The sequence below is a fragment of the Branchiostoma belcheri genome, unplaced genomic scaffold (genome assembly GCF_001625305.1).
Source record: "Branchiostoma belcheri isolate BF01 breed outbred unplaced genomic scaffold, Haploidv18h27 scaffold58, whole genome shotgun sequence".
Taxonomy (NCBI): domain Eukaryota; kingdom Metazoa; phylum Chordata; class Leptocardii; order Amphioxiformes; family Branchiostomatidae; genus Branchiostoma; species Branchiostoma belcheri.
The window spans coordinates 182,021-209,470 of NW_017804220.1; the positions used below are offsets into that span (position 1 = coordinate 182,021).

Sequence of the window (27,450 nt, forward strand, 5' to 3'; positions counted from 1 at the left end):
ATGACACTCAATTTCTTAGGGACGTGGCAACTATCAATTTAAAACAATTATCAAATGTGCTACCCGGCATTCTTAAACATGCCTTTCCTTTTGCAAGGACAATGTGACATCATCAAATCCTGAGCACACTATTCATCCCAGGGCCTAAATAAACGTGCACAGAAAACAGTGACATCACTATGCCCATGACATAAATGCAGAATCAAATTCCCATGTTTTAACATGATCAAATTCGGTCAAGAACGTTCCACTGAAAAAGTTCACTGCGACCATTGAATACATGGCAATTTTACATGGCCATCGATAAACATTCAAAATTTACACTTAGTATAAATAAATATACATATCATATGCATTATTATACAATTTTGAATAAACAGTCTAACTGCCCATTGCACATAAAACAATGTTCTTTATAAGTGGCAACAGCGTGTTATGGAATACAACTGTGTCTGTAAAGACAGAAGGAAAGATGGGCATGACAAGATAGCTAGTGAGGAGACATACAAAACACAGATTTAGTTTCCAGAAATATACCTTCCCGCCACCCTTAGTAAACTATCTTCATGTGTACATCACAACTTTTAAACCACCATAATGCCCAGGTAGGTATGGTCACAGCAACTGGAACTTGAATAATAGTGTGTTTTATCAGGTTTTCACAAATACTTGAACCTGGTATTAATTTTTGGCATATTCAAGCATTTTGGCTGGTACAAAATTCAAAGTCATTTCTTCAAAGGAAGGAAGGGTCATGTGAAAGATATGTCCATTAACCAAGGACATCAGATGATGCCAACTCTGGAAGCCTGAATTATTTTCAACCACTCAGCCCTGTCTTCTGTCAGTTTTGACTCATCCACGCTTTTTTCCAAGTCCATAAAAAGTTTAGTTTTTCTCTTATTTTCTTTTTGGGTGGGGGTGTTCCTCTCTCAGACAGGTATTGTGCTCTTCACGGCCTTGGACGCCGCTGAGGAAAAAATCCTGGTGAAAAACTTGAGTCCCGTCTGTCCTCCGGGGATGTAGCTGGCCACATACCTGTGTGCAGACAAAATGTTGTTATAGCTCGATGACAAGAACTGTGACATTCAAGCACAATGTTTTTGCCACACTTTGTCCATTAGAGTTCCTGCATTTTATTCAGAGCCTGCACAGACCCCAGGAAATGTAGCACACTGTTCTGTCAATACTGTTTTTCTAAAATGAAATAAACAGTTTAAAAATCATTCATACCAAAGCCAGTGACATGGACTTGACTTATCACCTAATTATCAATGTCATACACAGCATCTCTCATTTATATGGAACAAATTATACAAGAATGCAAGTACAACGTATATGGTTTCATATTGGAATCCTGATAAAATAGTGGTACAGAGAAACACTCACCACAGAAGTGCGATGATTTGTACGATGGCAAAGATGGTTGTGAGGATAGTGCTCTGTTCCTGTACATGAAAAGGTAGCAAAATACAGTATGCTGTAAGAAACATACAAGATCAGTCTTCTGTGTGTCCACATACAATAACCATGGTAGTAAGCCTCAGATAAATTGCAAACATTGCTGTACAATGCACATACATGTACTTACAACCAGTATCATACACTCACTACATCATCACTATAATTTACAAGAGCATTTTCCATAAACAGGTGTACAGAAAGGCTCAGCGAGGTCACAGTCCTGTATAACAGCCATACTTACCACCATAGCAAAGTATAATGTAGCAAACATGGACCCAAAGTACGCGGTGGTGAAGGGTAACCTCTCGGAGGACAGAAGGTGTTTCATGTGGTTGTACGGACCCCACAACAGGGAAAAACTGTAGAGACAGATGGCAAGAAGGGTCTGGTGAACTACCGGTATCTACAACAGGGCTCGAAATACTGGGTGCATGTGCAGTTAGTGCACCCAAATTTGGAGCTGTGCACCCAATTTTTTTCTGTGGGGCACCAGTGCACCCAAATAGTTTCTTAGGTTTAATGTATGTAAAGATGTTAAATGTTTAGTAGTCACAGCATATTCTTAATATCTAAGTGTCAGAAAAAAATACAATCATTGTTTTGGTACTTTTCTGAAAAAGGAAACATGATTGCAGTTTTTGCAGACATTTTAATTATATTATCTTATATGGTGCACCCAAAATTTTCTTGTGCACCCAATTTTTTAGCTTGGGTGCACCAGTGCATCTATTCCCAAAAATGAACTTCGAGCCCGGTACAAGTAGTAGACACTTATGCAACATGTAAATACTACAGTACTAACAGCACTAACTGCACTCGTCTTGTTGCCTGCACATTTCTGCGTCTATCCCCCATTTTTACCCACTAACAATGGTCTTGTGCAGCTGCTAATAATCCACCATATGGTGGGCTAAGCAGTGTATAAGAAGAAGAAAGCTGTCTACTAGTCTTACTGATTCTTGTAGACTTCTACATGCACCAATTGCACCCGCAACTCAACAGCGAACCAGTTGTTCACTTGTTGTAGATAGTCAAATTGTTGATGCCTTACCTGCCTATGAAGAAAAGACTGCCCATTGTGTAGAGGAGGGAAAACTTCCTGGCCTTCAGGATCATGACTGGAGCATACATGGCAGCCTGGGGGTCACAAAGAAAACAATCTTTATATGATCCTTTTTTTTTTCTGATCAGTGGTTACTCAAATTTCTCGATGGAAATTGCGTAAATGTAAAAAGGATCAGGATAACAACCAGATTATGTAGTATGTGACTGAGGTGGCCATGGCACAAACATTCCATTTTCTGTGTTTTTGCATTCTTTTGACCTCCTGTCATTCTGCCTGTCACCCTTCCTCCACCCAGGTGCTTTCAACCTACTGTCAAATTCACCCTTCTTTTTTTCTGTGTCTTAACTTTTGCCTACCTGCCATTCTGCCTGTCAATCTTTACCCCACCTACGTGCTGTCAACCTACTAGTACTTCGTCTAGACAAACAGGCATATATTGGTAAACGGCACAGCTCTGCCATCCAAAACAATACTTCCATACCCGGAATATAAGTAAAAAAGATGTTCAATCATTGCAGTGTTCTAGCCAAGATTTTTTCATAGCATAGGGGTCAGGTACAGAAGAGCAACTTTCGTGGCACAAATCAAGCATTGAGCAGAGATATTTTGAAAACTCATAACCCCGAGACACTATTTCTTGTTTAATGAGGAACAGATTTTGTGAAGTTAAGGTTTTCCCTTTGCTATAGCTTCATTCTAAAGTTATATTTTATTTTTTTGCAAGTTTTATGAAGGTTCTCCCTCCCAAAACACCCCTATGCTGGTTGAATCTTAGCATAGGGGTGAAAATTATAGCATAGGGGGTCAAAATTATAGTATTGGGGCCCCTATGCTAAAAAGGCCTGGCTAGAACATTGCATTGTTTTGTAGTACTCACCAGTGAGAAGCAGAAGAAACCTGCACAGAGGCACACCATGAATCCCATGATCCTTTGTGTTCTTGACTGGGGACAGTAAAAAAAAAGTCAGCAACTTTTAAAAAATATTCTTCTGATCATCTCATGTAACAGCACGAATACTTTGTCTATAAACACGTTTGTTGAAAACAAAACAAGGGAATGCACTACACTGATCCATTCTTTATTTCAACTTATAGGGATCAGGGGTACAACATTAACAGAAGGTGGATATTTTATCGTGCTTTGAAATGGTCTACAGTCACAGTCACCCATTCAAAAACTTTAACCAAAACTGTGCAAAGAATACACTTTTAGGCAAACAGTGAACAGAAAATCAATATAACCAACCTCCTTGATAAAACATTTCATAATTTGCACATCACAATGCTCAACAAGCCCAAACCAAGGTTCAACGTTGTATATTGTGTCCTGTTTTGATGTATGTAAATTGGGCTGTTCCAAAAAATAACTGTGGAGGGGGGGTGGAAGAGGTCTCAAATCAGCTTCTGACCCAACCCCCCTGTCCAGTCCAGAATTTTTTTTACCCACCCCCCTGTCCGGTCCAATTTCATTATTTTGACCCATCCCCCCTGTCCGGTCCAGATTTGTTTGACCCAACCCCCCTGTCCGTTCCAGATTTGTTTGACCCAACCCCCCCTGTCCGTTCCAGATTCGTTTGACCCAACCCCCCTGTCCGTTCCAGATTTGTTTGACCCAACCCCCCCTGTCCGTTCCAGATTCGTTTGACCCAACCCCCCTGTCCATTCTAGATTCGTTTGACCCAACCCCCCTGTCCGGTCCAGATCCATTTTACCCAACCCTCCTGTCCGTTCCAGATTTGTCCTAATATACCTGCCTTTTTCATATTAGGCAATTACTAGTACGTTTTTGAGTTTTGAGCGTTTATGTGCATGAGATGACTATTGTCAAGTATTGAACGTATTTAAACTTGTTTTAATTTTTTCAGCATTCAACATCACTATGAGGAGACTGAACTAAGCTCCACCATATAGATTTGGGCATCGTATGATTGTATGAAGAAAAGCACCAAAAAATGCACTGAGCATTTTCCCTGTGAGGAATTCCTCACAGGGAAAATGCACAGTGCAATTTTTTTAGGACTGAGCAATTATGAGCAGACATGCGGAGCAAAACAGTACAAGATGGCCATGATTTTACTTTGGGACATTTCAAGTTGAAACATCTCTCACCCTTCTTCAGTGGCACTAAACTGCACTTGGAGGAACTAGAAAAAACAGTTGAACAAAGAGTGAAAGACACATAAGTGTCACTGTTATTGTTATGTAAATGAGGATAGGGTAGATTATGGTAATACTAATACAACACCACAGCCAGGAACAACTGCATGTACTGGAGAGTTCTATGGGAAATCCTCCCTTCCAGTTAGTGGAGTTGTAGCTGCACCTATAGATGGCCTCCTGAAAATGTCCTGAAGTAATCACCATGATAATTTATCCAGTAGTAAAGTTTGATTCGTCTTTGAATATTGTTTACCTGGATGTCTAAGTTACCTTCATCAGGGTTATAAAAAGATCAGCTTGACATTTGCGTGCCAGGTGGATCGTGCCAGGCAATCTGACGTTTCCATGTTCAAGTTTCACACAGAAAACATTTTGCAAACAAGTCATGACTTGTTTGCAAAAGAGTCGGTATTTTGAACCCTGAGTTCTGTCAGGGATGAAAAATATGACTTGGTAGAAATTCATGACATTGTCTTGTTGTATGACAATCAATGTACAGTTTTATACCATTGTCCTTTTATGAAAGATGGGAGTTTATATGTGATATTTTTATGATGCTCTGAGTGAAAATAGAAATTCAATGGACTTAACCTATGAAGAACCTAGCTGGTTTGGTGGGGAAAACAATGGGAACCTGTAGGGACTTTTGTTTGTTCAAGCAGTGAATTCCAGGTCCATTGGCATTGGGTTTGGCTTGAAAGAGCCTAAATGGACTGAAAAGGAAATAAAAGGAGGTTTTGTATTAAACAAGGAGCTGGTTAAAATTTGTTTCTAACCTCCTTGTTTTGCTCAACTGCATCAGAGTATTGGTTTTGAAAATTCAAAATAATTCAAACTAGCCTGGCCCACACCTTCAGTCCTTCAGTGTTGTAAAGACTGTACTCATGACTTCTAATTCTTTCGGCAAATCAAATGACTTTGTGTAAACCTGACTGTCCTGAACTTTTACCCTAGAATCTTATTTCGCTGAAGTGACTTTGGCCTGAGATAATTTAGCATAATCTGATAACACAACAATGTCTGAGCAAACAATAGGAACTCATTAGGACATGGAGACAGTAATTAGCATTTCAATGAGTTACTGCAGCTGGTTGTGTGGAAACTGAAATCCTGGTACACCAAAAGTCTAGTACAAGTCGACTAGAACCCTTGGATAGGAAAAGAACCTAAAAATAATGAAAAGTACTCGTAAATCAAAGTTTTTTTAACAAATGCAAAATAATTGTCCAATAAAGCAGTTCAATTTTAGATGGTCTGTAAAAGATATTTTTAAATGATGTTAGACCAAATTAATTAGTCTTTACCACTAGTACCAGACTATTTACGAGAATATTTGCCGGGCTAGTTTGGCCTGGCCACCTTCGGGTTTGATTTCGGAGGGTAACTGGATTGTATCCGGAAAGAAACAACCTTCTACAGACTGACTCCCCAGGCCAATCCTTTTTGCCGAAATACATATGCTACAATCCGTAATCCCACAGAAAAGCCTGGTGGAGGCTACTAAATAACAACAAATGTGTCTTATCTGAGAAATTGTACCCATATGTTAGTCAGGTATATTTGGCATATGAACTTTGCATTCAATCACCCAAACAATTAGGTGCATAAAGGACTTTGGGTGCACTGTATAAAACAAGATTACTAGATGGCGTTAAAAAACCTCACACAAAAAGCCAGGTTGGCTCCTTGGCAGTTTCTTCTGACTTTGAAAAATCCCTATCAGTTTCTTCTTCAACATTGGGCTACCAGAATATCTGGGTGCACTCAGAAAAAGATTGGGTGTACAGCTCCAATTTTTGGTGCACCCTCAGTACTTTGAGCCCTGATTTGTAGTTTGCATCAAATCGGGCAAAACAATGGACAGGAGTGAGTGATACCCAGTTCATTTGATTCGTTGTTGGTACAGTAATACACTCAGATTCACACTTGCACTTGAATATTATCTAAATGACTGAAAAGAAAATCAAAGACAATTTTTATTCTTTTATAAGTTACAAGAACATTTGCAAAACAAAAAACCTATGCAGTTGACTCCATATTCAGTTGAACCAAGGAGCTTATACTATAGTTATAGCGAAACTAGATAAAAAGGAACAAAAATAATATATGTTACGGACAAGTTGCAATCTCCACAGTCACCCTACCATGCATGACATATTTTAGATCAACAAAGAAGTTAGGAAGTTATAAAAGTGATTCATAGATGGAAAGAAATTAACCTTGATGTGTGGTATATAACATTCTGAGAGAAACTGTTTGGCTAAAATTCGACTGATCCTTTTGTTATGCAAACCTTTGAAAGAGAATGCTGGATTAACTTGTTTACTTTACAACACTTGCTTGTTAACTTTACAGTAACCAACTAATTACTTGGGGTAAAATGTTGTTTCAGATAAATTTTGAAAAGGAAAAGGACTTTTACTTTCTAAATTAAGATTTTCTACTACTGTATTTATATTTGCATGTAAGAAAAGAAGAAATCCTATATAGCAGGACAAATTTGAGGAGCACACCAACCATCACTAAACAGGGATATCTGGCAGTATAAACTTCCTGGCACTTATAACCTGATAAGTCCATAAGGTCTGACATGGGATTGAGCTGTTTGGTCACTTAAATTATTTTATATGAAAGGTGTGGGACAGTTGAAATTTGATGCGTTAACTTAAAACAAATTTTATCTCTGTAACATTACAGTATGTACATCTTATAGACCTTATATGGACTCTATATGAGAGTGGTATGCATATTGAAGCTATGTTTATGATTGTATGATATTTATAATGTCCTTTATCCAGCAAAAAATCATTCTCAAACCTTCAATTAAACATCTAAGCAGGGATCTCCCCAGAAATTTAGGACAGAACGGAGGAGGGTGCGAAATATCGGTAAATTTGACCAAAGAACCCTGGAAAAGGGTGTAAAAACACTAGTTTTGAAAATTAACAGGGTGGAGCTGAGATAAGGACTGGGTGGAGGAGCTCCACTGCTCCATTGTTTAGGGAGGTCCCTGCTAAGACTGTTCAGAGAGATAAAATCCAAACCATAAAATGCTGAATACACCCAATACCCACCAAGTTCCAGTCTGGCTCCAACCCGGGTTTGTTTGACCCAACCCCCCTGTCCGTTCCAGGTTTGTTTGACCCAACCCCCCTGTCCGTTCCAGGTTTGTTTGACTCAACCCCCCTGTCCGTTCCAGGTTTGTTTGACCCAACCCCCCTGTCCGTTCCAGATCCATTTTACCCAACCCCCCTGTCCGTTCTAGATTTGTTTGACCCAACCCCCCTGTCCAGTCCAGATTTGTTTGACCCAACCCCCTGTCCGTTCCAGGTATTTGACCCAACCCCCCTGTCCAGTCCAGGTATTTTACCCCACCCCCCCCTGTCCAGTCCAACCTCTTCCGCCCCCCATTCTCCTTTATTTTTGGAATAGCCCATTATGATGACCATTTTTCTAAATTTTCCTTATATTTTTATATGTGATTGTCTGGCAAAATAATTCTATACCAGTACAATTGCATAGCGTCTGATCATGGAGTTAAAATCAAGATGGTTTGATAGGCCATATGCCCGCAACCCCCTCTCCTTTGGGGTTTGCATTGGCAAATTCATACTAATCACTCGTAGCCCTGTGATGACAAAAATCACGCCAACACGCATTTTTCTTGGCGGAGTTACTCGATGAGACTTTTTATAATGTGTATTTTTGTAAACGACTGACTATGAGTAGCTACCTATGAGTAAATTGATTGCTGCTGCCAACTCACCAAACTCGGACAACATGGGTCCTTCTGTGCCTGACCGAACCAACCGTTACTCCCGCTCTCTGCCTGCGCCTCCTCGTCCTTCTGCCCACCGAGGAACGCCGGCAGCTTGGGCGCCCATGCCCCCAGCCCGTTGGATAAGCTTCCGTTCGCATCGGAGTCTGGAGATTTGTTTTTGGACCCATTTTTGTTTCGACTCTCTGCCAAGTAGGCTTTCAGTGACGCGTTCAACTCAGCCATTTTGTTTTAGGTGTTCTCAGCGCAGCTGCCTTTTTAATGCGCCCCTTTCGTACTAGTTACCTCTAAAAGATATCTATTTATACATAACCGTATAAAATAATCAAATTATAAAAGTTTTAAATCACAATTGTAGCATTTTAGATAATAAAATAAGTTCAACTTACGGTAATAGGTGAATTCTTTTGACAGGCAGTTAAAATTTCGTAACGAACAGCCGCGTAATTTAATCCTCGTTGGACCAATCACAGCGCAGGATTTTGCGCCCATGGAAACTAACAAGCCACTAAGTGACAGATCGACTTGTTGCAGAGTTCACGGTGTGATTCCTGATCTTTGCCCCAGATTATGCGATTTTCTGGGCATCAAGTGTGATGTAGCAGGACATAAATCGATGGATTCCATGCAGTATAGTTTGGAGATACTTGTCCTTATGGCTGAAAGGTGGTGACAGGGCAAACTAGGTTATCAGAGACAAGAGTTGCAGGAAGGAAGTTGAAGTGGGCCAAGAAGGTAAACAGAGATCAAAGATGGAAGCAAAGGCGAGGGACTCGGAAAACTCCAGCACGGTTTTACCAAACGGGACGAACGGAGAGGGAGAAAAGGAGGAAGCAGGGGCAGAGAGGGAAGCGGTGACGAGTACGGCCGAGTTGCCGGGGCCACGGAAGGCCGGCCGCGGGAAGGACACCGCTCAGCCCCCGCCTTCCAGCGCGGCAAGCACCGGGACTGACAGGCACGTATCAAAATTATGTCGGCATCGATATTTCAAATTTAGTAGTATATTCTGAGCTCTATTTGTTACCAGATTACCTCAAGGTCCTGTTTAGGTGGTTTGGAACTGCAGGAACTAACCACAATATGCTCCAGCATAATAATTTTTCACCCAAAGCTTTTGGCACCACAACTGTAACATTTAATATACCTCTGGGGAATACCACATTGATCTTATTATCTTTATAAGGTGATTGATGGGAATAGCATGAGAATACTTGTTGCAGGTCTTACCGGAACAGCAGGGATTGTTGGATGAAATAGCGGGATTAGTCACCATAGGGAAGAACTTAATAATGTACGAAACCGATCCCCAACAATTCCCAGGCTTACAAATGAGTTCAAGGACATTATGTGTTGGTTCAACTCTGTTTTGCATTTGTAAGCTCGCTCCATTCATGAGTTGATGCATGTGTAGTTGTATAGAGAAGTTGGGATTTCTTTGTGATTTGCAAAAATATTTCTCTGTGATCCAGTGATTTTGCGCAATGAAGAATTTTTCTACAAAAAAAGAAGAATACACATAACCCTGGTATACCAGTGTTTGAAAAGCATAATGGTTTAGGGACCCAAGGAGACTTAAAGCTGCATTACCGGTATGTAACATTTGGATGATACAAGAAGTAAATTTTCTGGTTATTTCTGTACAAATAAGTGAAATCAACCCTACTCAGTTCCAAATTCATATTTCAATTCTTGGTACAAAAATGTTACATAATGGCCCTTTAAAGTGCCCTGTGATGTAACAGTATCATGATGAAGTAAAATGACAGAACATTGTTTGACGTTAGTTTTATTTCTAATGCTAATTTGATGATGTTGATTTTAGGGAGACGAAGATTCTGCCATTTGGAGGAGAGAAGATTGAGAGTAGGCTGAATGTGCTGGAACTACAGGCAATGCAGGAAGCCTTCATGGTGAGTGCAGTTTGTATTCATAGTTTGATGTACATGCAGGGCTCGAAATTCATTTTTTGGAATAGGTGCACTGGTGCACCCAACCTAAAAATTGGGTGCACAAAAAAATTGTTGGGTGCACCATATAAAACAAAACAGGAGCTAACTTCAAAATCTTAAACAAGTACTAGGAGAAAGATTTTATTATTTTCCTGACACTACGATGCCAAGAATATCCTGTACACTATTATAATTTTGATATGTACAAAAATAACCTACAAAAATATTTGGGTGCACCAGTGCACCCACAAAAAAAAATTGGGTGCACAGCTTCAATTTTGGGTGCACTAAGGTGCACACGCACCCAGTATTTCTAGCCCTGACATGTGTACCATTTATCCCAAATGTAGACTGTCGTTCAACAAGATTCTGGATTAGTTCACACAAAACTCAACATCAACAGCAAAGGATTTGTCAATTTTGTAATTTAGATAAAATTGAGGACGAGTATCATTTTGTAGTTGATTGTACATTACCTGGTAATTGTACTCAGTATGTCTTAACTAATGGCTGGCAGTGAATGCATGAATTGAAAGTTGATCAAAGCAACATAGAAGAAGGAGCAAGAAAAATTCATTACACAAAATAGTTATAAGATATTTATTTTGTATTAGGCCATGTTGATTTGATTATATGGATGACATCCTCTGGGAACCCCAAAACTGATGCGCGCGTGCGAATAAAAAAAAAGTTTTGCAAAAAAAAAAGTTGTTTTCATTATGAAATCTACGTGGTCATGAGGGTTGAACAAATGGGACAGAATATGGTTTGGCGAATAATCTAGTCTTCAAGTTCATTTCTTTACAATTTCGTCTTTTTTCGTTTGATTTTGGCATTCTACGACATTGGTATAGTTTTTACTTATTTTTTTGTAACTTACGGTATATTTTTGCTCATTTTGCAACCGTTTTGTACGATTTACAGTATGGTTGAAAACTTTTTTTTTTTTGGAAACGGCCGAAAATCCATGCGCGCGCAGATGTCATCCATATAATCAAATCAACATGGCCTTAGTTGTCAAGAAGTAGAATGAGAAGTATGGAAAAAAATACAACAAATGTAGTTATACATAACTTTCTTTTTTTTCCCCTGGTATTAGATGTATGTGAGGTTTAAGTAAGAATTAGCTGTATATCTATTGATGATATTTATCACAAGTAATTTGAATGGTTTCTTCACAGATTGAGGGCAGTGGCTATGACAACAAGCTGAGTTTGGACAAAGAGGAGTTTATACAGAAAATGACTGACATTCTGAAGAGACAAAGCAATGAGGAGGTTGGTTGTTTTTAAAAGTACTTTTGTCTTAGTTTCTTTTCAATGAGATTTACGCAAGAAATGATGAAATACTGGTAAAAGATGTAACTAATTTTGGTTATCCATATGGAATCTGTGATTGTTTGATGTTTGATATATTATGCTGTATATACTTATTGAAAGTATACATGCATACATTTGTGCCACTTTTAACCAACTACTGTAATATGTTTATGTTCACTAGTATGCTGAACTGTTTGACAAAATTGATGTGACGAAGGATGGATATGTTGACTGGGTGAGTACATTGTCTTTTACCTTTTCTGTGTACATGTGATCCTCAATGATTATACAAACTTGGGAGAAAAATGTAAACTAATGCACTGTCCGTATTGAAAGATTTACACCAAGGATATTTATTGCTGTATCCAGTGTATTAAATGTATGCCACTTATTAGATTAATGAGTCATGCACTGACTAGATAAACTCTGGAGAATCATGCCTATTTGCATGTGCAGGGCTGAAAATTCACTTTTGGGAATAGGTACACTGGTGCACCCAGCCAAAAAAATTGAGTGCATGGTAATTTTTGGGGGTGCACCATATGATTATGAAATAATCTTATACAACAAAGACTTTATATATACTTTAGTTTATAGTATTTTTCTGACATCTAGATGTCAAGAATATACTGTATACTAGCATACATTAGATATCTTTATGTTTGTTAACCTACGAAAATATTTGGGTGCACCAGAAAAATTGGGTGCACAGCTCTAATTTTGGGTGCACCAAGGTGCACATGCCCCCAGTATTTCGAGCCCTGCATGGATATTGAAAGCCAGATTTACTGTGTGTGCATTGTTTGAGGGTTAATTTTGTTCATCATGTGCATTCCAGGACAAGATAGCCTCCCACATGTTGTTGGAGTATTATGAGAAAGATGACAGAGTAAAGGCAACACAAGTCCCACAGTGGAAGGACCTGAAAGTGCTACAGAGGTACGCTTTTTCTTTCAATCCTCTTTTCAACTAAATCCACACATGTTAGCAGAGATTTCATGGCACCTCTGTATGTAAAAGAACCCAACACACTTATGGGAAGTCATGACCCAGTGTCTGTCTTTAAACGCTAGCTGTAGCAAAGCCGCATTGCACCGGTAGCTACTAATTTGGAGTTGCAAAAGGAGTATTTCTATCTTAACTGTTATGGTCCCTTTCTAGTGGGATGTTATTGCTTCTTGCTACTTTTGTACAACAAGCAATTCAGGCAAGAGACTTGATTGTCATTGCATTTGAAGATGCATCTAAATGAGTTTGTTATGGTTATTTTTCTGATTATTGTCATGGTTTTATTTCCAGCCCTCATAAAGATACGATACAGAAGATTAAGTACCACAAGGCCACACAGAGATATATCTCCATCAGTAAGGAAGGCTGCGTCGCCCTCTGGAGCCCACAGTGCAAACTGCAGAAATCTGTCACGGTCAGTTCTTGTTGTTTGCCTTGGTTTGCATCAAATAGACCAATCCTGAGTGTCCATCATCATTAGCAGTTCAACCAATGGTAGCATGGCAATTAGGGGTTAGACCAATGGGAGAATGGCTGCATGTTTGTCAAATATTTATGCTTTTTAATGCTTTTATTTGCATTTTTACGTTTTAACAGCAATAGGATAGGTCTATTAGTATTACACTGTTACTGTCACAATTTTTCTTTTCACGTATTGTTGTTTGCTTTTCAGTTTATCATGTAAATAAATGTACTTGTATGAACATGTGGAACATATTCTTCATCATTCTAAACTGATAATCTTCTTATTGTTATTTATTTATTTATTATTTTATTATAATGGTCTCTTTCTTTGTGAAACAGTGACTTGAAGTTTACATGCCTTTCTTCTTTATGTCTCTTCAGATTTCCGTGGACTCGGTCAAAGACAAAGACCTGTGGGTCAGCGACTATGTCCTCCTTCCCAACATCAACAAGATAGCTCTATCCTTAACCAGCAAGGAGATACGTAAGCAGAAATACTCATGTTTCTTGTAAAATCTATCCATCACAATGGTCTGCATTGTGGGTCAAAGAAATGGTGAAAATCTATATAGTGCAGAATCTAATACAATCTGTTACAAGTAGTACATTGTACATGTTGTAAATTAGGTGTTCAACCTGTGGTCTAGAATAGAACTAGTCGGAGTAGATATGTCATTTAGAGTTTGGCCACACCGATTTAATTTTATGGATGACATCCTCTGAAGACCCTCAAACTAGTGCGCGCGGGCGAATAAAAAAAAATTCCGGCCAAAAATAAAAATGCTACTGAACCACAGGAATACAAAGCTGGTATTGTGAATTCCCGACAGTACATAGTGACGTATACGACAAGCCGGCACATGCTGGCTTTTTGTGGCATTTATGAATCGGTACTATACTTATGTACTGAGTTCTTGAGTCGTGGAGCTTCGAATTTGATAGCTTGGGTGTTTGGCTCCGTTTTGTCGCTGACTAGCATGGACTACCCAGGCCTAGAGCCAGGCCAGAGCCTCGGTGGAGGTGATCTTTTTTTTTTTTTTTGAGGGCGACAGGCGAAAATCAATGCGCGCACGGATGTCATCCATAAAATTAAGTTGGTTTGGCCTTTGTGGCATTTTGGTTGTTCACCTCTGTCTGCATTCAACCAATGATAACATAGCAATTAGTGGTTAGACTAATGAGAGAATGGCTGCATGGTTCGGTATGAAAAGACTTAAAGTTTGCACTTCATACTGTTTAATATTGGTTATTTCTCAGTTATTTTGTACTAAGCGCTAAAATTGTTTTACATTTGCCTTCCAGTTTTTTATGACTTGAGTACCAAGTTGGACTTCAGCTGCCAGTACAAGGTAGAGGGGCTGGAGTACACTCCTCTCTCTCTGGACTACTGGTAAGTTACTTGTTTCCACGCATTCTACAGAGAGTACATAATGTGGGTTGACATTATGCAACAATTAAACTGTTATCAAACTAAAAAGATAATGGTAATTGGACTTATGACCTGTTCCCATGTGTGGCTGGTGTTCAGCACCTAGGACAGACCTGTTCCTATGTGTGGATGGTGTTCAGCACCAAGGGCAGACCTGTTCCTATGTGTAAATTGTGTTCAGCACCCAGGACAGACCTGTTACCATGTGTGGAAGGTGTTCAGCACCAAGGACAGACCTGTTCCTATGTGTGGCTGATGTTCAGCACCAAGGACAGACCTGTTCCTGTGTGTAGATGGTGTTCAGCACCAAGGACAGACCTGTTCCTATGCGTGGCTGATGTTCAGCACCAAGGACAGACCTGTTCCTATGTGTAGATGGTGTTCAGCCCCAAGGACAGACCTGTTCCTATGTGTAGATGGCCTTCAGCACCAAGGACAGACCTGTTCATTTTTCTCATCACACATAATCTCCACATTTTGACCATAAGAATAAGATTTAGTATACTCCAACTTGAGAAAAGTTAATTCCTGCCCAACTTCCCCACTGACCCTGGTGCAAGGTTAACCAGAGGTTCTTGTTTTGTAATGCGGGAAGTTATGATAAAATGTCAATGTAACTTCTCTTCCCAGGAGTAACCCAGACAACCCCAGCGAGGCATTTCTGGTATTCGGGGACGTTGGAGGTCAGGTCACGGCCCTGAACTTCACCTCCACACACATCGCCCTGTTTGAGAGACCCACACCTCCTGTGGGGGAGGAGGAAGGTTGGTTTCAACTTTTCACGACTCTGAGTATGACGGTTGTTTAAAGCCCTCAGATCTGTATACTAAACTCATTCATAAGGTTTTAATCTTCCAAGTGCTGTCCCTGTTTCTAGTGCCACCGGTAGTACATTGGTAGGACGTACTGCACCTGTGTGAAATCATGGTTGCTGTTGGATGTTTGGTCACGTTTCAGCAGAATTCTGTCGCGTACCTTTTTCGACATAACATTTGAAAACTACCGATGGGATATCATTCTCAAACACGTGAACACAAAGCAATGCATTCTTTAGCAGCGCTATCCATGCTACATTCCAGATTTTACGCAGGCGCTGTACGTTCTGCCAACGAGATGTCAGTGCTAGTCTTTCTGTACAGCTACTCTCATGTGGCACTGTGCTTCTGTGCTGCTTTCTACATGTACTTCAAGCATTCCCTCCAACTCTGCTTTCTGCTTGGTTCTGTCAGTCAGCAAAGAGAAATGTCTTGAAGCTGACTGGTATTGTTGACAGTGTAGCTAGCTGTTATATATGGACTTCATGTTTATTTCATTGTATATGTTGTACACCCACAGCTGAAGTGACGGTAACAGTACAGCTGAGTAACATAGCCAAGGGGAGAGACAAGTACTGTAAGATGGCCCGTCACAGAGAGCATAACGGAGAGTGGACCAGACAAGGTAACACCTTACTTAATATTCTTTTCATTTTATGCCCAGTTTTGGATTGAATGACAAGAGATATTCTTATGGTTTTGCAGAAATCTTGACTTCTGTCCAAACTCAGACCTAAGGGATGCTTGTGAAAATAAAGAAATAATCCATGAGTCATTTTTGTGATACCTATTGGCAGAAGCCCAATCCACTCTGTCAAAGACTAGTGTTTTTTTTAGTTTATACTTACTATCGGTTTTTTAAGATTATCATCTGTTGTTTCCCGTATCACAAGGGTTAGATATGCTTGTGCATGGTTGCTGGGGATTGATGGCAGCCTGCCTGCCTGTCTAGTGGATTTAAGTTGTTAAACCTGTATAATTTTTATATTACTATTCAATCTATATTGCTGGAGAAGAACGACTGATTCCTCCTATACGTGTATTTGGTATATTGCCCCACACCTCCTCCATCTATCCTGTAAATTTCACTACATGCATGTGTTTATAAGATAGGGAAATCTGTTTTTCTTATAATTTTGATGTAGATTGTTAGCTCCACCACATGAAATAATATATATCATTCAGTTGTCGTCTTGGCAATGATTTTTATTGCCTCAGCCTTGTTGTGCTTGTTTCTACAGTGAGGTACGCTGCACATCTGGAGTGCTTCATCTCCTGCTCCACCACTGCCCGTAGCTCCATGGTGCTGGGCTGGGTGGAGAAGGCTGCACGCAGCATGAGAACGTGAGTGGGTTTGTTAAAGCTTAGAAATGTTTTCAAAAATCATTCCCAAACTTTTACAGGCAGTACCCATCTATGTTTGTATACATGTAGACCCTGGGCAACACAGGCCACTGAAGATAGCTATTTTGCTAATAATGGTGTGTCTTTAACTCCCATACTCTTGTAGCATTTTTCAAGTCTCCAAGCTTTAAAATGTAGTCAAAATACTTCGCAAACCTTTCAGTGAATAGGTGCAGTGCCCATCTCCATTTCTATTGCCATTGAGCCATGTAGGCTGCTACCAATAGGCTACTATACTAGTGGTGAAGTGTATTCAGTTCCGTACTCTTTCTGTTTTGTTTTCCAGAATATCCTTCAATGTGAGCCAAGGAATCCACTGCTTTGACTACCATGAACAGATGAACCTGATTGGTAATATTTTTGAGATAATTTCCTTGTTATATTTACTGATTGCACCAAAGAATGAAATTAGTGGCATTTTACTTAGTGTTTTGAACTTCAATAAGGTGATTATTTTACACACAGTCTGTAACAAATTACGTAAATGTGTAAAAAGGCGTCCAGTCTTTTTAGCATAGTGGGATAGTATGATTTCAACCCACATGTAAATAGTTTGTACTTGACAGTTCAAGATGTAAATCTTCTGCATCATGGAGAAAGTTTCAAATCTTCAGTAGAAAAGTCTTTTGATAACCATATTATTTGTTGAACGCATAATTGTCTAATTGTTTCTGTCCTAAGCCTTACCCTGCTATGTTGTATGATTGTTTCTCCAGTCACAGGAGGAGTAAACCATCATGTATCCCTGTGGAACCCCTATGTCACCTCCAAACCCATTGGTGTAAGTCATCCCATGTATTTTACACAATGTCATATGTTCATGTCCTCATGTGTCATCATGTATATATATAACTGTCCAGTTCACATGATATGTTTTAGGTAGTCTACCATCTATGTTTTAACATCTGTGTCCATAATATAATATCACCATGGTCCATAATATTGCCACCTTGAGAAAAAGTGTGCTTAAAGATATTTTTACTGCAAGATACCTTAGGTATATACATTTGAGGTGTGCAGGAGGGCATACCAAAAGTATGTTGCAGTAAAAATATCTTTAAGCACACTATTTCTCAAGGTGGCAATATTATGGACCCTGGTGATATTTTTGGACACGGATGTTAGCTCTTGGTTACTTGTAAACTTTCAAACCTTTCAAATCAAGGACATCAGATTCTGCTATACGTGTTGGTAAGTTCTTGGGTCGTGTGGCATGATGACAGTGCGTTCAGCTTGGAACCAGGAGTTCCCGAGTTCAAATCCTGCCATGCCACCGATCTTGTGCCCTTGGGAAAGGCACTTTACATGGCTATCCTCACTTCACTTCACTCAGGTGAAAATGAGCATGTCTAATGTCTGTTCATGCAATTGTCCTCTGCATGGTAGCATGAATTCATGAAAATACTAGTAAGTTGAAAAAACTTGAGCGTGCTGTCACCATGTCTTGCCAATTGATAAATGTTGGTCCAAAAAATTACTGACAGTAGATTTTAGAATAACTTTCAAGACATGTACCTAGGTACTACAGGAGGTATTCTTGTCAGTATTTCAATAGATCGTAACTGTACACCATTCTGCTATATCCTCCCAGTTGCTGAGAGGCCACATGGCAAGTGTAGTGAATGTACAGTTCAACACCACCAAGGGCCAGATCCTGAGTTTCTCCAAAGACAAGGTGCTGAGGGTGTGGGACATCCAACAGCAGCTCTGTCTACAGAGGGTGGCCGGCATCTTCCCTAAAGGACCTGAAGGTTGGGCTTGTTCTCAATTGAAGCTAAGGCCATACCAATTTAATTTATTGGTTCTTGGATTTGCCCACTTCATTTTATTTTTGATTTGCCAAAAAAAATTCAGGTTCTGAATCAACTCCAAATGCTCATATTTTGGCCTCAAAACTGTTGAGGCTCCTTGTCATCCTAGTTGTTGCAGTTTTCCCATCTATCAATGCATTCATTTGATAAAAAGTTTAGACTTCTTATTGAACCTTACCAAATGAATATGATATTTGTACTGTACATGGCCAAATTTCTCATGCTTTGACTGTTTATCACCTACCAGAATGTACTGTGTCTGTGCTAAACCTGTAATGTATTGTGCATATAAACACTACTGCAGAATGTCTTGTTCAAGGTTTTGTGGCTGAAATATTAGGCTTGCATGTGTTTTTTTTTAGCATGGTGAGTTTTGCACCATTTACTTTTACAAACAACTGAGCTGCAGTGTCATGGTACATTTTATTGGTGATATTTTTGGTAAACATGACATAACATCTGTGTCCATAATATCACCAGGGTCCAGAATATCGCCACCTTGAGAAATAGTGTGCTTGAAGATATTTTTACTGCAACATACCCTAGGTTTGTACATTTGATGTGTGAAGGAGTGCATACCAAAAGTATGTTGCAGTAAAAATATCTTTAAGCACACTATTTCTCAAGGTGGCGATATTATGGACCCTGGTGATATTATGGACACAGATGTTACATTTTGTAACATACTTATTAAAAAAAGATATCATTTTTACGAAAATGTAATATTTTCATACGTTTTCTCCTTGCAGTGTACACATTCCTGCAGTTTGACGAGGAGCGGTTGAAAATGTTCATAACGTTTAACAACCAGCTGACTCTGCTGGAGATGAAGCCAGAGATGAAGGATAAAATCCTCAGCCATGACAAACCCATCACCAGTGTGCTGTACAACAGGACATACAACCAGGTCAGGGGGCAAAGGTTGTAATAAAGGGGGAAGGTCAAGGGGCAAATATTGCACTAGAGGGTGAAGGTCAAGGGGCAAAGGTTGTGCTAATAGATGAAGGTCAAGGGACAAAGGTTGTGCTAAAGGGTGGAGGTCAAAGGGCAAATGTAGTGCTAAAGGGTAAAGGTCAAGGGGCAAATGTACTGTAAAGGTCAAGTGGAGGTGAAAGGGCAATAGTCAAATGAGGGATGTATTTGGGCTGTTGAGGTATGCTTCCTTCAATGTTGTACATATCTTTGGAAATAAAAGAAATATTTCTACCAAAATGCTGTTATCTAAGACATTGTGTTGAAATGAGAAGGAACAACACTGTCAATCCCCCTCAGGTCATCAGTGGCTGCCAAGGTTCTACTGTGACTGTCTGGATTATTGACTCAGGTCAAAAGGTCAAACAGGTAAGTGTGATATGTAATAATCATATAATGAAGTTAGCAGGTTTTAGTCATGAAGTTAGTAGCTTTTGTAAATAGTGTACAAACCTAAATCCAATTCAAAGTGGCTCTAGGTTGATAAGATGATAGTTATGTTTATATTTTTACGATTAATTCCCCCAGTTTGAGAACTGCCATGGTAATGCAGAGATCACCACCATGGCTCTGGACCCCAGTGACACCAGACTGTACACGGCAGGCACAGACGGGACGGTCAAGGTCAGTCTTTGTTACAAAGGAAATTTCATATTCCTTACAATGCAACTAGATAAGCCCCATCTGTTCTTACATTTACAGCTGTCTTATAAAGTGAAAAGAAGTTGAAATTTTACATACCGGTATACATTAGAAATTGCAGATGTGTGTAGTAAGATGCCACACTGATGAGTAAAATACCTAGAACTGCTTTTATTACTGACCTGTACTTAGCTTGTAAGCACATACACATGCAATAAACTTCTTTCATTCATTAGTCCAGTGGAAAACTGGAGAAGTTGAGATGTTATTTGGGTTACATTTCTTCTGTAAGACATAACATCACAAGTTTCAAACATAGTTTGTAGCTTCTTCCAAGCAGTCAACCAGTTCCCCTTCCATCAATTTTACAATTGTTGTACTCTTCCAGTTCGATTCCCCCTAAAGAAAGTGAAAATTTCCTGCCATACTATCTTTCATTCTGACCTGCATCTTTGTGTGTCCAACATGCTGCCATTTGTGTCACAGGTTTGGGATTTCAATGGTCACTGTCACCACCTCCTGAACGCAGGCAGGGACTCAGCTGTGGACATCACACAGGTGCTGGTGCTGAAGAGAACTGTGCTCGTCATGGGCTGGGACAGGTCAGCTCTTTTCCATGCTGCAGTTTCTGTGTGTTCTGCTAGGGGGTGACAAGGGGAGAGGTCTACCGTCACTGCTTGCCTTGTTGATTTAGTATTTTGGTTTCTATTTAGACAATTATTTGTGCTCCGTTTGGCTTTGGAGATGCAAGTTGTATTTTACCTGGCCATGGTGCTTGTTGCACATTCAAACTTTGAGCTATGTTTTAACCTTTGTCATCTTGTATTTTCTTCCCTTTCTGATATGTGTACAACATATTTTCCTTTACAATTCAAGTTGTAAATGGAACAGATGATGATTTTGACAATCCCTGATCTTGCATTTCCAGAATGATAACAGTATTCCGGTTTCAAGCCTTCAACACATACACAGTACAGCCATCTGACTGGAAGGGTGGACAGGTAGGAAGAAACCTCATTATTACAGCCATTTGAATAGTTCTTCTTTTCATTCTTCTTTTGACATAAAATTAAGGATTATGAGAGTATGAAATAGTGTTTAGTGGGGGCTGCGTTAAATGTTAATTTTCATGGTTGCAGCTAGTATGAAATTTTAATGTAAGGGTTCAACATGCTGCACACCAAGATGAAAGGGTGGGATAGGCATGAAATTAAAATGCTGTGGAAAATTTATGTTAACTGTTAAAGTGATGATGGAATAGAGAGAAATAGAAATAAGGAGCTAAAAGCAGAATTGGGGCAAAATTTATGATTTAGAAACTAGGCATTTGTTATACCTAGCCATTTCTACCATAATGTTTACCAGGGCTTTGTCCCTGTCAGTTTTTCACAGCAAAAAGGAGCTCAATTTTTCTTCCTGTTCCTTGAGTATGATTCTGCAATGTACTAGTTTGCAACACTAGACATTGCACAGAGCCACAACATTAGAGAGAATTAGACTGCTACCATCATCTCTTGAGATGAAAGGATGCCTCCTACTAATTAGCAGTAGGAAAGGTTTAATGTTTTGATCTTCATCTTTTAGGAACACCAAGATGACATTTTGTGTGGAGCATTCAGTGATCCAAACACCCTAGCCACAGGGAGCTACGATGGAGAAATCATCCTGTGGAACAACCAGGTGGGTTATACCTATCTGTACAAGTCCTCTGTTCAGTGTTCTTCTGATTTATATACCATTTATTTTGTATTTTAGTGTGATCTCTTGAAAACCTACAGTGTACATGGGCTGGGTGCATAAACCACAAGAGACAATAAAGCTTCATGCATTTCCTTCCTTCCATTCTTCCTTCCATTCTTCCTTCCTTCCTTTTATTTGTTTATTCATTCTTTCATTCATTCATTCTTTCATTCATTTGTTCATTCATTCATCTGTTCCTTTCTTCATCCATTCTTTCCCTCATTCTCCATTCAATTTTGATATTCATTCAAAAACGTTCATTCATTCATTCAACTTTGATATTCATTCATTCAATTTTGATACTCAATCATTTCCTCATTCTTCATTCATTCGATTTTTGACATTCATTCCTTCCCCAGGGGGAGAGAGCGTCCCGTCACCTCCGACAGAGAGTGCGACAGAAGGGGAAGACGAGCACACGTCAGACGACCACGGCGGGGAGCGTTCCCACGGTGACGAGACAGGGAACTGTGTCGTCCCTGACCAGTACCGACGAGAAAGCCGCGCTGTCCCGCGAAGTCACTCTGCTGAGTCTGGAGGATGAAGAAAACGTAAGACAAAAGTTTGTTTTCTGAACATGAGAAAATGAATCATTGAATGAATAAATAAAGGCATAAATATTTCATTCTGTAAATGCTTTGCATTGCTTTCTTTCAAAAACTCTGAATAAAGTTGTTTTCTTGTTCCGCAAAGTTTAACAAGTTTTAGGATGTCAGTGATGTGTTCCTCATGTGTTATCAACCAGAAAAACAGAACAAAAATGGCCGTCTTTCAATTGTTTTGATTTTTGTTGCATCAGTATTTTATTACAGTATCTTATTACGTATTATTAATATTATTATCCATAGTGAGTGAGTATTTCATTACATGTGATGAGATATTTTTGCTTTTATCTGCTAATGCTTTCAAATGAAGTTGTTTCTGTTCTTCCATGGTGAAAGGAAGTGCAAAGAATTAATAATTTTGTTATCTCTTCCATGACTGTTTTCTGCAGAGTGAATTTGGGAACCCTATCACCAGGATGTTGTTTCTGGAGGAGAGGAGGGATAACCTGGAGGGGGGAGGGAACCTGGTGTCGTGTGGGGGGAACGGGTTCGTCAGGTTCTGGAGTACCGGGGACAGCAGCCTGGTGTCAGAGTTCCTGGCACACCCTCACAGTCAGTACCCTCAGTTATCTTATATGTGCTTTACTTTACAATGGCAGGGCAACATTAAGTGATGTTCTCTGTGGTTACCAAAGCATATTCATGCAAAACTTCAAAGGGAGTCAGTCATATGCAACCTGATACTGTGTGAGGATACATGCTGCCCTTTAGTAGATCTAACTAGAGCTATGCAGGATAGGGAGATATGGAAGAAGAGAGTATGCACAACTGGATAATGATTGTCATACATATTGCACATTCTTTAAATTGTAATTGAGAAAGTGTGCTGCAGTTTCTATCCTTACATACAAATGTAGTATCTACTTAGACTATATAAGAACAGTTACTACAGAATTGGTTTGTTACACCACATACTGTAGTCAGTTACTGGGTTTGAGATTTAGATTCAGTAAAATAAAATAAAAAATGATTATTTTTGTCTTGTACATGTAATGTTCATAATTACAATGTCCACAATGTCCAACAGTATTTGACCTTTGTGATCTGTTGCCATGACTTCAGTCGGTAGCATCATCATGGCCACGGACGACAGCAACCGTTACCTAGCAACAGGAGATGTGGATGGTAACGCGAAGGTGTGGAACATCGAGGAGTACTGTCTGAAACACAACCCCGATGGTCCAGTCTGCACCGACCCACCTCGTAAGTTTTCCCCTTTTTTGGCAACACCTCTTAGGCGGAGCCCTTTTGTGTATATTACGTCTAGATTGGAAAATTGTTTTTAACTTCAGGCTCATAGGAAAATGGCTTTGAAAATGAATGCCCAGGAAGGAAGAGTTAAGGTAACAGATTGAATTTCTTTCTTTTTTTTTGCAATTTACAATTTACAATCATTGACAATTACAAATTACATTACGAATTAGATTTCATTTTTTTATGATTGCATGTCATTTCACATGATTTTAACCACATGGCTGCAAATGGCTTTCACCTCAAGTTCATGTGGATCATGTATGTATTAGTACAAACTACTTTTCACCTTCCATCCAAACCAACATAACAAATAATTATTATTATCAGGTTCCAAAGAAAAGTTGACAGTTGATGATGATGCTATCCCTAAAATTCCTCTAGCGTTGCTGTGTAACCAGACACCACATCTAGACTCCATCAACCAGATGTTGTTCTGCCGGCGGAACGACTGCGACCTTATCGTGTCCTGCTCCTCCGACTGCAGTGTTGCATTGTGGGATGTCCACGGGAACATCATCGGATATTTTGGACAGGTAAGGCCTTCGATAAAGTCATAAATTAAGTAATTTACTTCTTGGTTAGACCATATATTACACAATGTCCCTACAAAGATATTAAAACCTTTTGGATTATATCAATGGGCAAATGTGGAAATAAATGTAGGCATGTTTTTTGTCTCTTTGCACAAAAATTAAATAACTTGCAAAATGGAGATGCAATACAACTATGTGATAATGTTTTTGTGACAATATAGTGATTGACATTTAACCTGGCTACATCATGCTTCTAGCAGCCGTTCCACTAGTCAGGCTCCTAGAAGCTATGTCAGAGATTTGAGAACATCTCAATCCTGTTAATGTAAGCATTATAATTGCTAATGTGTAGCAATGGTGCTCCTATTGGTAGTTTTTGGAAAGGGAATGGTTCTCTCCAGTCAGAGATGGCCCAAACAGCCCCTGACAGCAAGAGATTGAGTACCAGTAACACAGGCTAACCAGTCATAATTCCCTCAGGAGGAGAAGTGGAAAATTGAGGAGTACATCCCGACAGAAAAGCCTGAGGAGGAGGAGGAGAGGGAGGGGGATGAGGATGAGGAGTTACAGCAGGCCCTGGAGGCGGAGGAGGACATGACAGAACTGATGTTTGAAGAGGAAGGCTTCGACGTGGACTACAGACACAACACCTGGGAGAAGACCTACCTGGGGAAGGCCTACCAGGACCTGCGGGTTCAGAAGAGGGAGAGGAAACAGCCCACAAACATACCCAACCTGCCCTACCTCACCTGGGAGAAAACTGGACAGGCACCGGCAGGACCTTATAAGGTAAGGAAGGGGTGGGGTTTTTGCCTTATATGGTATGGAATAGTCCACCTGCAGGGCCTTATAAGGTAAGGAAGGGGATCTTGCCTTATATGGCAAGGAATAGTCCACCTGCAGGGCCTTATAAGGTAAGGGAGGGGGTGTGGGTTTTGAATTTACTTGCCTTATATGGTAAGGATATTAGCCCATCTACAGGGCCTTATAAGGTATGGATTTTTTTGCATTTACTTGCCTTATATGGTAAGGAATAGTCCATCTGCAGGGTCTATGTGTAATAAGGTTTACTCATTTTTCTATATTTGTAGACTACATGTATAGAAAAATTACTGCCTGCAGTTGATACTAAGTTTACAAAATTGTTAACACAAATTCCCTAGGTGTCTTCACACCATTCAGTATTTCAATTGCATGGAGACCTGACAATACCCTGTACTGTTTTCAGAGTCTGGAAACCTCAGACTTGAGGAAGATGAGTGTTCTGAAGAAGCCTGACTTTGTGGTCCATCCTCACAAGTACTTTGGACAGAGAACAGAGACACCGGTGGAGACTGTGCCCAAACTGCCTTCCCTGACAGACGGTGGGTCACACTGTTTTTTTCCAATCTGTAAAAATCTAGACATCGCTACGATGTATTTCTAGGAAAATAAAAGTAAGGAGCTATAAGTAACAGTGTCTAGATTGTGGTGATGAAAACACTCAAGAAACTTAAGTTCTGTCATGCATGCAGTCTTCAATGAGCTGAATTTGAGTAATTTATCAACCCTCCTGTACACATGGCATCTAATGGAACAAAATGGACCAGTACACAAAGTTACCCACATTTGTGTTTGTAACAAGACTTCTATTAGCCTTCATGCAGGAGCATATCAATGTACTTAATTGTACTGCTGACAAAAGATCTACGAATATGATCATTATGAAGTTTGAACTGTAAGTTCCAACAAAATTTCAACTGTACAACTCCATGTCTTTTTCAAGGATTGATCGATTCGCCACATTGTTCTGTGACGTCACATTATTCAAAAATAAGATTCTATGAATCTAAATGAAATTTCTATTCCACGCCACAGGCCTGAAGGCTGCCTTTGATGAGAAGACTCTCTTCCCCAAGTACATCATGGAGTTTGAGCTGAAGATGAAGTCAGTCCACGGGATGATGTCTGCCAGCAAGAAGGGACGTTCCAGCAAGAACATCCTCGCCGCCAGCAAGCCCAACCTGTCTCTGCAGAGCAAGCAGTCCATGAACTCCATCTCCAGTAAACAGTCGGCAGACAACCTCTCCCCAAAGTCCAGGATGAAGGCAGGTCTGCAGAAGGTGCAGGGGTTTCCCGACATGGGAAAGAAGGGGCACCTCAAGCCTCTGGGGAAGACGACAACGTCAGAGACTTCCAGCTCGTCTGTCCATACGTAATCGTATACGAGGCAGTGCTGTAATGTGCAGATCGAAACTCTTGTGGTTTAATTTTCGCAGTTTTTGCGTTGATCTCACACTAGAAAATCAAAACATGGCAAATTTGTTTTTGGAAGTTTAATGTACTACAGAGTTGTCTCAAATATGAACTTTAAACACCAAGAATACATGTACCTTATTTTCCCTCCTACCATGAATCAAAAGTTCAAAACACCACAATGATTTTTCATTTCTGCATATACAGCACACAAATTACATTGCACAACTTCGGAACATATCTCCGTCCACAGTGATGGAAGAGATTGATACACACTCAGAAATGTACGGTTAGCAAAAAGCAATGAGAGCAAATCAGATGTTTCTGTCCATATGTAGTTATGATATTTTGTTATGTAGAAAGTGTTCCTCAACATGGGACAGTACATTCTGTGTGCAGTGTTGGAAGAAAGTGATTACTAGACACATATGAATCATAAGCATACAGTTCGCCCATACATTGTGCCCCTGTATATACTTTGTGTAGTTTTGGGAGATTTGGACATTCAGTTACAGAGTAGATGACTCTGAGAGCAAACATCACTGATGTATTTTCTGTCCTAAAAATTCATGAGATTGACCTGTTGACATGTATCTCAGAAACAAAACAAATTCATGTTTGACCACTTAATGTACTCGTTTAGAATTTCAAGTGAGTTAAGTCGCATTCTGTGGCAGCAAAGTAAGACCATCAGACACGAGATTTGCCTGTCTGTGATTACAAGTGATATTTAGATTAATCACTGTTATTGCATAGAAGCTAAGAGATTTGCTCCAAATGTGTCCATTTGTAACTTTGATG

General features: G+C 39.7%; 2 protein-coding genes across 2 annotated transcripts; one reads left to right on the forward strand and one right to left on the reverse strand.

Moving 5' to 3' along the window:
• Positions 1-852: 852 nt before the first annotated feature.
• Positions 853-8,707, reverse strand: LOC109481865 (protein transport protein SFT2-like). Its single transcript, XM_019784493.1, has 6 exons — positions 8,457-8,707; positions 3,408-3,473; positions 2,516-2,601; positions 1,706-1,823; positions 1,390-1,448; positions 853-1,038 (listed from the first exon to the last, which is right to left on the reverse strand). Exons 1-6 carry the CDS (start codon positions 8,691-8,693, stop codon positions 933-935), a joined length of 672 nt encoding a protein of 223 aa, XP_019640052.1. The 5' UTR covers positions 8,694-8,707; the 3' UTR covers positions 853-932.
• A 231-nt stretch (positions 8,708-8,938) lies between these two features.
• LOC109481821 (WD repeat-containing protein 49-like) lies at positions 8,939-26,750 on the forward strand. The gene is made up of 27 exons (XM_019784427.1): positions 8,939-9,423; positions 10,291-10,378; positions 11,599-11,694; positions 11,918-11,971; positions 12,575-12,675; positions 13,036-13,159; positions 13,591-13,693; positions 14,512-14,599; positions 15,269-15,402; positions 15,974-16,078; positions 16,695-16,797; positions 17,144-17,208; positions 17,574-17,638; positions 18,449-18,608; positions 19,418-19,575; positions 19,941-20,009; positions 20,169-20,264; positions 20,769-20,884; positions 21,211-21,283; positions 21,867-21,962; positions 22,382-22,573; positions 23,017-23,179; positions 23,690-23,830; positions 24,263-24,414; positions 24,895-25,203; positions 25,643-25,778; positions 26,272-26,750. Exons 1-27 carry the CDS (start codon positions 9,221-9,223, stop codon positions 26,610-26,612), a joined length of 3,531 nt encoding a protein of 1,176 aa, XP_019639986.1. The 5' UTR covers positions 8,939-9,220; the 3' UTR covers positions 26,613-26,750.
• Positions 26,751-27,450: the final 700 nt, after the last annotated feature.

Coding starts and splice junctions, on each gene's coding strand:
- LOC109481821 (XM_019784427.1), top strand. CDS start 9,221: ATGGAAGCAAAGGCGAGGGACTCGGAAAACTCCAGCACGGTTTTACCA. Junction 16,798..17,143: donor GCTGCACGCAGCATGAGAAC/GTGAGTGGGTTT, acceptor TTTGTTTTCCAG/AATATCCTTCAATGTGAGCC. Junction 21,284..21,866: donor CTGACTGGAAGGGTGGACAG/GTAGGAAGAAAC, acceptor TTCATCTTTTAG/GAACACCAAGATGACATTTT.
- LOC109481865 (XM_019784493.1), bottom strand. CDS start 8,693: ATGGCTGAGTTGAACGCGTCACTGAAAGCCTACTTGGCAGAGAGTCGA. Junction 3,474..8,456: donor ACCCATGTTGTCCGAGTTTG/GTGAGTTGGCAG, acceptor TACTGTCCCCAG/TCAAGAACACAAAGGATCAT. Junction 2,602..3,407: donor GTTTCTTCTGCTTCTCACTG/GTGAGTACTACA, acceptor TGTGACCCCCAG/GCTGCCATGTATGCTCCAGT.